Here is a 12,947-nt window from a genome sequence, read left to right on the forward strand (position 1 = left end):
TGATGTAGGTTGCTGATGTAGGTTGCTGTAGGCTGTTAATGTAGGTTGCTGATGTAGGTTGATGTAGGTTGCTGATGTAGGTTGCTGATGTAGGTTGCTGATGTAGGTTGCTGATGTAGGTTGTTGCTGTAGGTTGTTGGTGTAGGTTGTTGGTGTAGGTTGTTGATGTAGATGAACAAGTAAAAATCCAACTGTAGACATTTTATCGTCTCCCCGTTTTCCTAAGATGTATCGATTGGTTGTAAGGAAATCGATTTCTCTAGCCGGGCACCTCTTCATTGATCAAAATAAACTTTCAGGCTCTCGACCTAACCCTCGGTTTTTTTGTTGTTGTTTTCTGAAGTTGAATATTACACTCGTGCTTGATGAGAGTATTAAAAGTTGCTGGCGCGTGGTGAAGGCCCAGGTTGCTAGGAGCAATAGCACATGGATCTAGACATTAAAAAAACAACAATATCCACTTGGTTTAATAAAAAATACGACCTTTTTTTATGAAGGGACTACGTCCGTTTTTACAGACCAAAATAATTAGTTAGTTTATTCAGCACTTGATTTCCTGAAAAGGTTATAGTTTTGAAATAGACTTATTGCATTTTCTGCCCAGAATCTTTCTATCCCACCTACATTTAACCACACTCACACTATTATTGGAGATTTTCATAAATGGCGGAAAAAAATATAAATAGCTTTTTGGCGTATCCGGTGTACGAAATAAAGTGTTGAAAAGCTAGATGTTTTTTTTTGTAATTGTAAGGGATAGTTTTCTGCACTTTTGTAGCCATGCAGAATTCAATGTTCGAAGCTTTTGAGATTGTAGCACAAAATAATTTTACTAAAGAAGAAAACAGACTTTTCACTCTCTGACTTACAAAAAAACTTATTGAAAAAAATAAAAAGGCAATTAACTAGCTGAAATAATTGATAGGGAGATCACCTGTGCCGTACATTGTTATAGTTCGATTCTTTTTTTTTTTTTATTTAGTTGGCTAAAGATTGAATAAACTGACTTTTCTTTGTTTATTTCCATTTTCCATAATTTTGAGAACTTGCAGATAGTTGTGAGGGCTCTGTTTAATTTAGATCTAGTCAGCACTGGATATTTCTCTGTTGTCCAAATTAAAAGGTCGTCTGCGTAAAGTGCCTTATTGACAGAAATGAGGTCCGGGGGGTCATTCATGAAGATTAGAAAGATTATTTAGTTGGCAACAGTGAAGGTCAATTAAGCGTCCTTGACATTGGTTAGTTCAACTTGAAAGTCTCCCAATATATGCACACTTTATTTACACTTAGAGATATAGGCCCTAACTAAAATATGAGCTATCTTACGTTCCAACTTTAGACATTACATAGCAATACATCTTGGCAGCAAAACCAACTGTCTAAGAGTTTGAATCTCTTCAAAACGTGTGTGCCCGCTTTGCGCTGTTTCCGCAACGGCTGCAGCCACGTGCAAGAGAGATCATGTCGACATTAGCAAGGGCCAACTATTCTGTATTGGCCCAATAGAGGCGTTAGTTTTGCACTGGAGCCTAAGATATATAGACTTGTGTTAATGTGTGTTTGTGTTCGTTGTTAAATGACAAGATTATTGACGAAATCTCAGAATGCTGGTCGAGCTTTAAACCTCCAAACGGAGTGTCTCGAAATTGAATCCCAGTGAAGACTGTGATTTTAAACTTTGGTATTTTTAGGTGTCGCCCCTGGGTCCACCCAGCTCTAATGGGTACCTGAGGTAAGTTAACTCTTTCTCTCCGTAATTATTTTTCCACGTTTTGAAGGAATTCATTTGCTCATTACTATTTCACTCCCCTGTTATGATTTCACTTCCTTAGCTTTGTTGTTTGACGTCAGAAAATGTTGTATTTGGTATAGAATTAAAGGGAAATACATGCTCTTTTTATATAATTCAAAGTCAAGTTTAAAAATTTAAATATTAATTTAATTTAATGAGGTCAAAATCAACGATGGTATCGTCGATTGGGAGAGAAAGAGAAGTAAATGCGGTTGGTCGTTGTGCTTGCCACTCGTTAATACTCCGCCATAGAAACAAATGAACTTTACCACATCTGCCCCATAGTTCGCAAAGTTATAGCTTATGTTGCAAAAAATTAAAGTCACGTGACCACGAGAGAAGAATTTGGATCGTCCATTTTAAATGGTAAAACTGAGCCGAGAGCCGCGAAACAAAATTTAATATGTTCATTAGGAGGAAGCTGTGCGATGGAAGTCTGGGAAATCTGAAACTATGTTCACAATTAGTTTTTCATTATCTGTGCTGCTCCAGAGAACTGGAAGGATGAATGTTACTCGGCCAACGTTTCTTGGATGTCCAGCGATATCAATGATCAGCTGTCGTGTGAGACCAGAACGAAAATCTGAGTCTGGAATTACGAATCAGCTGAGTCCGGAGAGAAAGGGTTAAAAAAAACAAAACGCGCTCTTAAGTTTTTCTATTTGTTCTTTCTTCCGAATTTAGATTATTTTTTTTTCTTTCTGCGCATATCTTTTTCATTCTTTTTGCTTAATTATGATAATAGCTATATCCTCTCTCTCACTTTCTCTTTCTCTCTCTCTCTCTCTCTCTCTATCTCTCTCTCTCTCGCTGATTCTTTGTTTTTATATCGGCCTTTATCTAATTATATAGTTTATGTGAAGCACACTTTGGGTAAAATCACCAGATACATTGTCGTAAGTGTAGTTTTTTTTTTATGTAATCTGTGTGAAATGTCGTATCTTTACATTTTGCTGTCATCTCAAACACAATTTTGTAAAAAAAAAAAAAAAAAAAAAAAAAAAAAAAGAAGGTCTAAATATGCCCCCCCTACCCTTCTTGAAACGCTTACTTCCTTATTAAATCCCCTCGGAATATATACAGCTTCAGATTTTAAACGTGTATATAGATGTTAATGTACCGTTAAATCCTGACTGCACCCCAACAAATAATATCGGGACAGGTCAAAGGTTCAAGGTTTCACCTGCAGTTCGTTTCCTTTGTTCATTATTGAAAGTTTCTCTGATTCTGTCTCTGACTTTTATTTATTTATTTATTTCAATTGTTGTTAGACAGACAGACAGACAAACATGTACGCGCTGGTTTTTTTTCCACGATTTATGTCAACCAAACGTGGGAGCCACTGCTCTCTAAAAGTCCCGCAACTCCAGAGAACAAAAAAAAAATCCAAGGGCACTTTTTTATCCTCCGTCGACCATAATACACCGGCCATCATCTTGATCAATTTCATTGACCGATGGTAACAGGCGGCTAGTGTCCAGTTCCATTTCTGTCTCACGTACGGTAATAGCTTGGTCCTCCTGGGCTAAGCTCTACTCCAGCCAGGCGAGCACGCATTATTTCTTGCAGTCTAGCCAGCAGCATGTAGATGTGGGGAGCCTTAGTTGCTTGGCCAAGTCCGTCATTCATTTAAGGATCAGGTTATTTCAAGACAGACACTTGGTCAAGCTAGTCGTTTTTAAAATAGATTCAAATAACATTTTTGTTTTGTAAGATACGATATTGAAAGACAAATAAATATTTGGCCAGATATAGTCAGACATTCGATGTATTCTAAAAAGCTCATCAGTTCTACCTTGTGCCAATGTCTAACAGAAACATTTAGTTTACAGTGGAGAAAATAGAAAAAGAATTTGAAAAACGAAATATGAAAATAAATAGAAATTATTCAAGATGTTTTCAACCAAATATAGAAATGAGTTTAAGTTAAACATAATCCTTCATTGTTATGTTTCGAGTGTTTCATATCTTCTACCAAAAAAAAAATGAAATCATAATCTTAAACTATTATTATATTTTTATATTATATATTATATCTTTCTTAGTGTCCGTTGTCTTTTCTAGCTATATTATAGTAATATATTTCCGATTAAAAAATATATTGCACTTCATTCAAGACTTTTTCTGTCACCTTCCCTCGTATGCTATTAATATTTTTATTAGAGATTTTTTTTAAATTTATAGATAGCTGGCTTTTTTTGTGTATCCGGTGCACAGAAAAAAGGAAGTGTTAAGTAACTTTTTAAAAGTTTTTTTTTTTTTAGTTTTTTTTAAAGCACTGCAGAATGGAATTGTTTAAGTACCCAATACTTTCACTATGGAGGAAGTCTTAAACTTTCACTCTAGGACTTGGAGCGTATTTAAAACCGAAAGTCCAACAAGCTAGCGGTAATTGGAAGATCATCTGTCACTCCTTAAAATATTGAGAAATCCTTTTTATAAAGTTGGCAATAGTGAAGTTCAATTTAGAGTCCTTGACATTGTTTATTCTGTCGTGAACATTTCCTATTCACACAAAGCAGACGACTTTCAGTGCCCCATTTAGGGCAGTGCAAACTGTTGGGATTCCGAGCGCCCCTCCCCCCCCACCTTGTAAGAAAATGCTTGATCAATAAAATAATGCTAATATGCTGACCTTGTCGCATCTGTCTAGAAACTAAAAAAGGAATAACCTTAGTAAATAACAATAGGTCCCTACTCGACGTGAAGCTATTATATAGGTTTGGGGCACATCGTCTGCATCGACCATCTGTTTAGTGACGTCACGTCCAAACTTCCGTCTCCTTCCATCAGCAAGGCGTAGAACAAGAGTCCAGTGCACTGCCTGACGCAGCTATTTTTATCACCAACAGAAACAAAATTGTTGCTTTTATTTGGCTAGAGTAACCCCAGAGGGAGGATGCTAGACGGACACTTCAGCTGACCCTTCTGTCTTCCCCTCCTCTTCTATTTCTCATCCTCTCCCACCCCTCCTCTCTTTCTCTCTTTTTCCTCCTTTATCTCCCGTTTTCCCACATCCTTAAAGTGCGTTGAAAGTGAATGCATCTAAACTTTACGGAGACGTTCATGAAAGAGTCCCAAATGCCATTTTGAATAAAGCGTGCATTTAATCAACTACTCCTCCACCCAAAAAATAAACAATCGACTACGTTTAAGGTGTAATGTTTTTTTGGTTTTTTTTTAATTTTTAAATAGTTCTTTTTTTGTAATCTACAAATAAATATCAATTAAGTTCGGACGTCAATAGTAATTGAACCGATGACCCCGATTTCGACTTTTGGGTTGAACTAAAAAAAAAAAAAACCTACTGACTTACCGAAAGGAAAAACGGGCATGATATTAAAATTGTCATATTTCAGCCCCCCAAAAATAAATATCGTCATATTTTAACTACGTAAGACATACTGTTCTGTCGTGGCGGAGTTATCTTCTCTTGGGTAACCATAGCAATGCAAGTATTCGTTTCGTTTGATGACGTCAAGTTTGAAACTCAATCCCTTTAAATGAAACGCTTGTAACAGGAGAAGACCTTCTTATAAACGTAGGGACCCGAGAGAAGGCCAGTCCAAGTCATTGCGTTGATTGTTCTTTACAAAGATATAATTAGAAATTTTTAAACTAAAAAAAACAAAACACACACACACAAATGAAATAAAACTTCTGTATCTTAAAAATCTGGACCTTTTGAAAATGACAGGACCATTACTTTTAATCTTGACAATTCCTACAGTACGTTACATTTGCTTTGCATGTAATGACCCTTACTTTCGAGTGCATTGAAAGGAGCTACTTACATGGTTATATTTGATCCGCACTAAGCTGCAATCAACTCTAACGTGATTGTCTTGCTTGCCTCTCAAAATTGCAGTCACCTTCTGTTTCTAGCCAGCTTTTTGCTGCTGAGGTGTCAGCTCTTTTTTTGAAGACTGTGCCAGAAAAATAGTGTCCTGTTCTCTTCAGTTGTTTACCACTGCCATACTGGGTGTTGGTTATGTTGGGCTGTAGTGGTAGTAGGGCAGTACTATGAGCTTAGCACTTGGCTCAGTATTAGCAAGCTCTGGCCAAACAATGACACCTTTGAGAATTTAGCAACATAGAGGCTTGCAGTTCGACTTCTAGGTCATTCAAGGACTCTAACCCTAAAGCATTAATAAAAATTAATTTTCTGGACTCTCCGATAGTTTTCCGAACAGTTTCTGTCTCTTTTATTATTTCTATTCGAGATGTTCATACCTAGGGGAAAATAATGAACATGCTTTTTTTGGTGTATTCGGTGTCCAAAATAAGTGTTAGCGCTACAGACAAGAGCGAACTCCAGCCACGAGGAGCAAAATTTGGTCGTCCAAATTAATACGCGGTCGGTCCGTTACAGGCTGTGCCTAAGATTACGCAACGTCTTCATTGATTGGCTAGACCGTTTAGTGACCAACGGCCTCGCTGAAGGTTAAGCTCGATCGATTGCTAAATAGAAACTAAAGAAAGTAGTCCAACGTTTTTTTTTTGTTTGTTTTTTTGTAATCGCGGAAGAATATATTCACTTATGTTTTAGATGATGGCAATCATCGATTCTCAGAATTTTATTATTAATAACCCTGCAACATATTTCCCAGCAGAATAATTTCATTACTTTGTCTCCATTTCACAAGTTTTGAAAATGTTCATAAAATGAAGGCAATCAACAAAATTATGGTGTATCTGGTGTAGAGAATGCCGAAGTATTAACTAAACATTTTCCCAACCATGTTTCTGTCTCTTGTATTGGAGATTTTCATACATGGAGGAAAAAATAACGAGCTTTTTTGGTATATCCGGTGTACAAAATATGTTAACCACAGACCTATATATATATTATATCTAGACTGGAAAACGGAAACAAATTGATCAACTCACAGACCTATATATATAGATTGTTATGTATTAATCACAGAATTAAATATTCACGCAAATTTGTGAAATAAAGCCATCTCCTGTTAGTTTCCATTTAAGATAATGCTTCGAAATTCCTAGATATTTAGTCATCTTATGTACATTTTAATAGATTGATGACCCAGATCTTTTTAGATTACGTATCTAGAAATTGCAAAATAATAATTATGAGAAAAGAGTGCTCTTTTTTTTTTTCGATGTTCAATTACTAAATCCAGATCTAAACATTAAATTATATGTTACATAGGTTAGGGTTAAAAAAACAACAACTTTACTTCTTCTAACTACTTTACAAAACAACGCCTTGTTTCAACTTTTTACAAACATTTTCACATTTTTTTGTAGTTTTAAAAGATCTCCCCATCCAGTCTAGATATAATATATATAGGTCTGTGGTGGTAACACTTCAGAATCAATTTTTTTTTTAACTCTTCTGTTTGTTGATTTTATGAAGTTGGGGTTAGGGTTAGGTTCAATTTAGCGTCCTTGACATTGAAGGTAGCATCAAATATAAAATCAAACTGTATAAAATAATAGCAGATGACTTTGAATATGGAGACCTTTACATGTTAACTGAATAAATGTTTGGAGTTGATACAAACTTTTACAATCTAGATTCCGTTGGTTCTTATGTTTTTACGTTTTGCTACTTTGAAGTGAATCTGTTGGTGTTGAGAACACGTGACTTTTCTAACACTCTTCATTGTATTAATATAAGGAAGCTGATTTATTTATTTTCATAACAAGCTTTATATTTGATGGACCCGTCATATTTTTTTCTCTTTATTCCTTTATTAACGGTTTCTAAAATAAGAATTCATTTTCTTAAGCTAGTTACGTCGACATTTCCTTTTTTTTTTAAATATGTGGTTTCAATCTAAAAAAAAAAATTATAAAAAAACAACCCTACATGGCCTTAAAATCTGAAGCCGTTTATGTATTCTTTTTGTTTTGAAGCCAGGCGAAGTAAGCTTCAGTGGCTGGTTCTGGCCTTAAATAAAACGTGAATTTTAAAGTCATACTCAGTGCTTTCATTTCTGGGACCATCGATAAAAAGCTCATCCACAGAAAGTTAATCCAATGCCCTTGAAGAAAGTTTGTATATAATTTAAATATAAATGTTGGACTCGTTTTATTTTGTCAATCATGACTCTAACGAATGGACATTTAAAACAAAAAGGGGGGGGGATCATTCATGTGGTCACTAGGACGTGGAGTGAATGTTATGTAACATTTCATTTTAAACATTTAGATAGGCAGAGGCATAGGGGACACGATGCCCCGGGCGCTACCCTCAGGGGGGCGCCACACACACAGAGGCGCCTATATGTTCATTGAAAATGGGGAGGGGTGCCAATAGAGTACGTTGCCCGGGAGCTCGTGGTGCTGACTACGCCTCTGTAGACAGGAGGTAAGCTCTTGGACAGAGGGGTAAGTGAAGAGCTAAATCTCACGTTCTTAACCATCGGTCTAAATCTTTTCCTATGGTCAAGGGGCATTCACGTCTGGCGTCTGGTCCCCTGATACCTGCCCTTCCCAGTGACCTCTCTCCCCATGAACTTTACGTGACTGTCAAGAGTTATCGTTTCTTTCGCCTCAGTTTTACATGAAAAATTAACTTAAAATCCAAGGTATAGCAACAGGCTAACCACTGGCCTTAAGGGACTGCTGTCAATCAAATCCATGTTCAGTCACATACACACGGGTCACACACCCATGTTACACATTCGTCACAAACACACACGCCATATAAGCAAACACCCACAGCATACACACACACAGACACAGAATTACGATATACAGATCTCCTCATCTGCTTAAAACGCTTTTTCCCCCAAAAGCAATTAGAGCATGAAACGGGTTGCCTGAATCAGACAGGAAAACCAATGACTTTGCGGATTTCAGGTCCGTAATTAACATGCACGACTAGATTAGCACACGGATACGTGTAGAGAATGAAACTATTTTTAGCCTGAAGGAACGTGTAATTGATAAGATAAGCCAACACTTGTGTTGTCTTTTTGTGGGGCTTGACACTATTAGAAACGAGACTTTACGAGAGAACAAAACGCGTGCATTTTGTAAAGGATTGGGTCTGTTGGCGGGTCAAGAGATATTCAAATTCAGCTAACCATCTCCGCAAACACTGTGTTTATCTGCTGACGTTTGCGTGTTTCTCGTGACCTCATTTCGGCTAGTTAACCCATCCATGACGTTACCCCCCCCCCCTTCCCCTCCCCCAAATCATTTATCGAAATAGACAGATGAGACGATTGCTGATGCGACGAAGATACCACGTCCATTTCTTGGTAGTTTGCAGCCAGAGGCGTGGCGGGGTGAGGGTGGGGGGGGGAGTCAAAGGGGGGGGGGGTCAGCACTCTACTGCAGCACTTAACTTTTATTTCATAGAGCTACACCGTTGTTATTTTAGTCTTAATGTTAATCTTTTAATTTTGAGCTTGATAAAAAATAGATCTGGTTTCGTGCTGGGATCAATCTGGGCATCATAATGTAACATTTTATCATTGGGCCAGACTTTTGTGAATCAAAAAAAAAAAAAAAAACTCTTCTCGATTCATGTTCATTTGAGGATTTCATTAATGCGTTCATCTTTTTGTTTTCTTTCTTCTCTTTTCAGAAATGAAACAAGCATTTGATATGTTCGATAAGAATAATGATGGTAAAATATCGTGCGATGAGCTGGGATGCGTGCTCAGGACATTAGGACACGAGTACTCTCAGATGGAGATAGAGGACATGATCAAGCACGCGGACATTAACGGTGAGTCGAGTAGACCATGTCGAACGCCTAGAGAATATGCAATGGTCTTATTAAGATCCCATGCTCCGTAATTTAAAAAAAATAAAATTATTTAAACCACTAATTTTATTTCAAATGACAAAAAGGCAGCTACATAAATAACTAAAAGTGTGGATCACATAATTTGCTGTTCCAAACTTCAGTGTTGTTGCACAGCTTATTCGTTCTATTTTTCTTTCTTTCTTTTTCTTTTTTTATTTGACACTTTTCCCTCTTTTTGTGCTCTGTAATAAAAATTTGTTCTAGATCTTTTTTTTTAATGTATTTTTTTTTTAACTGTCATAGCGGAATATCCTCTAAATTCTGAGATTTTTTTTTCTTTAGGTTCCATTATTGATTATATCGCGCCCACGTTACTTCATATCGCTTACTCTTCATGAAGACGCCCACTGTTTTAGTGTTATGTCTCATCCAGAAATATCAAATCTAAATGGGGGGGGGGGTAAGGACTGTCTTGGGGTTGACTACTAAAATTTGAATTGAGATCGGGCAAAGTACTTTTAAATGTATACATATTTACAACAGATTTTTATTGGGTTACTAACATTTTTCTATTTGGATGTGAGTGGACCTTAGTTTTTAATACCTCAACTGTGTAACTTGACCTAGATAGGGGAAGGAGACTTTGAGGGATTATGGGCAGGACATGGCCTGAATCGTGTCGATGTGCAAAAAATCTAAAACAAAGCTAAACTAGATGACTGTCTTAAAATGCGTGCTAATCCTTAACAGAGCTGTATAATGTTCACAGTGCGATATTCACTTGTGCATTGATTGTAAAGAAAAAAAAAGGTATACTGATTAATGTTTGGGGTCTCTTTAATTACTTGTGTACATTAAAACTTTATCAGAAAGCGGTGCTTCCTATGTACGAAAGATAGAACGATAGACTCGTGACCTGCTTGTTAGGAGAAATATATTTTCGATAGATAGCGAAGAATAAAGCACACAGATGATTGCAGAAGTTGGAATACCTTCTTATTGAAACGATTATCAATCACAATTACATATCAGTTACCAATCACAATTACACATCATTTATCAATCACAAATACATATCATTTATCAATCACAATTACACACCATTTATCAATCACAAATACATATCCTTTATCAATCACAAATACATATCATTTATCAATCACAAGTACATGTCCATATCATGTCAAGAATACGCGCTTCTAATGTTTGTTAAATAACGCGTCTGTCAAAATAAGCCAAAATTGACTCCAACCCATTCGTGCCTTTTAAGTAAACGTTGTTTTTCATTTGTCTTTTTGTTGTTTTTTAATGCGTGAGTTTGGTAAGGTCCTTTCAAAGGCTTCGGTCATGTCGCCGTGACATCGGTTTATCTCCTATCTCGTGAGATGGGAAGAAAGCACGAGACTTAGTCGAGATTCCCTCTGGAAAAAAAGATGCCATTTCTCATCTTCTTATTTGTTTGTATTCTGCGCTTCACTCCCCCCCCCTCCTCCGCCCCCACCCCCTCGTCTTGACACGAAGAGAAAGAATAAAACGGTGGAAAAAAAAGGGGCGCAAAGTTTCTTAGCTAATAATCATACAAGGTGAAAAAAAAATGATGGACAGGACACCTGAATATACTTTGTTTCAGGAAAAAAAACATTTTTTTCTTAGAATTCCTGTTTCTTACCTGTACTTCCAACTCCACGAATAGTCCATCTAGTACCTGACCTCGTTAATAAAAAAGACTAGGTAAACAATTGTCTCAAAGAGACGTCAAACACAGTTATGAGGACACGTCCAAGGAAATCTGACAGGAAAGTAATACTAGGCTAGTCATGATATAGTGAAAACATCTTTCATACGAGATACACGAACATTATTCAACCTTAATTTCCAATTTCCCCGCGCCCTTTTGGTTTTTGCTTAAATTAAAATTTGTTCCCAAAATTCATAGACAGCTGTGTGTTCAAGAGATGATCGAAGTTACAACCCGGAACTAGCCAACAATAGAGAGGCTTCATATCGGTACGCGAACACACATATGAAGAACGGCACGGAATTATTAGGGAACTGAACTCTTCCTTAACTAATAAAACTTCGACAATAGTCGAGATTAAATGAATCTTTACAAGGACACTTAGTTAAACCCAGAAACTTACAAGAGTTATGTTATTAAATGCTGGGTTGTGAGCGGGCAATTTAGTACAGTAATACCTGACCTCTTTAAAAAGGAGGGTGCATATAAATTCTGAAATGCGGATCTGAAAACGGACGACAGAAACTTCGTAATAACGATTCTCTTCATTACGGGCAGAGATCTCGAGCTTTAAGATAGCAACGTGTCGGATACAACCTTGACATTGTTTAGTTTGTTCGTGAAAATCTCCAATAGACCAATGCTCTTCAAAATTCAAGATCTCAAGCAATAATTGATAGTCTAGCTTGTAATCATCCTACGAGTTCATTCTAAGACTCTTGAAAACTCTAGGCCCATGAAATTGAAAGGCTCGTATCCCAAGACGCTCGGGTTAGAGACGAGGTCGAAGGCCGAGCACACAATTGAAACTCCTCAATATTTCTACTTTGTATCACATCAGCCATGGGGGTGTCCGACATAAAACATCTCCTGGGGAACAATGTGTGAATAACATGGTTGTTGGGGCTCTATTTCCTTTCCAACCCGTGCAATGAATTCATAACCTATGCGCACCCCCAACGTTGGTTCTGTTTTGCTTCGCCTCCGTTAACGAACGTTTCCACACCTGCGCCACTTTGAGGCTGAGAAGCATATCCGGGGTTAAAGAGTGTTCAATTGTTTAAAAGGTCGCAATGCATTGCAATGGAGTTTAGATTGACAAGCCCATTAAATGGGATTAACTTCTGAATCCTTTATGAAAAAAATGGTTGATTGAAAAAAAAAAATATCCACACCTATTGTTTACTTGCTGTACCATTTCTGTGCCCCCCCCCCCACACCTCCCAACAATAAATGCTGCATCTTCTTGGTGGTCTTTGTGGCCTTGCATAACATTCGGGTGTGGGTGACTCAAAGTTGGCAAGTCTTGTCTATATGAAACATTTAAACAAAAGTGAATGGTTAGACCATGGTTAGACGTCGTAAGAGTTAAATTTAGACATCATGTGACGATAACCCGCACACAAATTGTCCCTTTCACCATACGCGAGTTACAGTTTTTAATGTTCACCCACCAGTTACTGCTCCTGGTTGTTCACACACGAGTTACAGTTCCTGGTTGCTCACCCACTGTCTCCTTATCTTTTTTTTTTCTAAAGAACGTGAGCTCCCTTGACCTTCATCTGGGACATTGCTGCCACTAGTGCGCGTGTATTTCTTGGAATAGCTTTTGAAGATGTAGCAACATGTGCTGGGTATGTGTGCGCGTGGCTTGTGCTTTACTGGGAGAGGGGTGAGAGTGATGGCGG

The 12,947-nt window shown here is 37.4% G+C and overlaps 1 protein-coding gene across 13 annotated transcripts in view; it reads left to right on the forward strand.

The window, feature by feature from the left end:
- LOC106061566 (calmodulin-A-like) overlaps positions 1–12,947 on the forward strand; it is a 313,065-nt gene that overhangs the window by 288,985 nt on the left and 11,133 nt on the right. For all 13 annotated transcript variants that reach the window (XM_056016321.1, XM_056016315.1, XM_056016324.1 and 10 more), the window contains one exon: positions 9,357–9,500. In XM_056016321.1, the coding sequence (XP_055872296.1) occupies positions 9,357–9,500 (144 nt within the window). The remainder of the gene's footprint in view (positions 1–9,356; positions 9,501–12,947) is intronic.

The sequence above is a fragment of the Biomphalaria glabrata genome, chromosome 17, assembly GCF_947242115.1.
Source record: "Biomphalaria glabrata chromosome 17, xgBioGlab47.1, whole genome shotgun sequence".
In the NCBI taxonomy this organism is placed as follows: domain Eukaryota; kingdom Metazoa; phylum Mollusca; class Gastropoda; family Planorbidae; genus Biomphalaria; species Biomphalaria glabrata.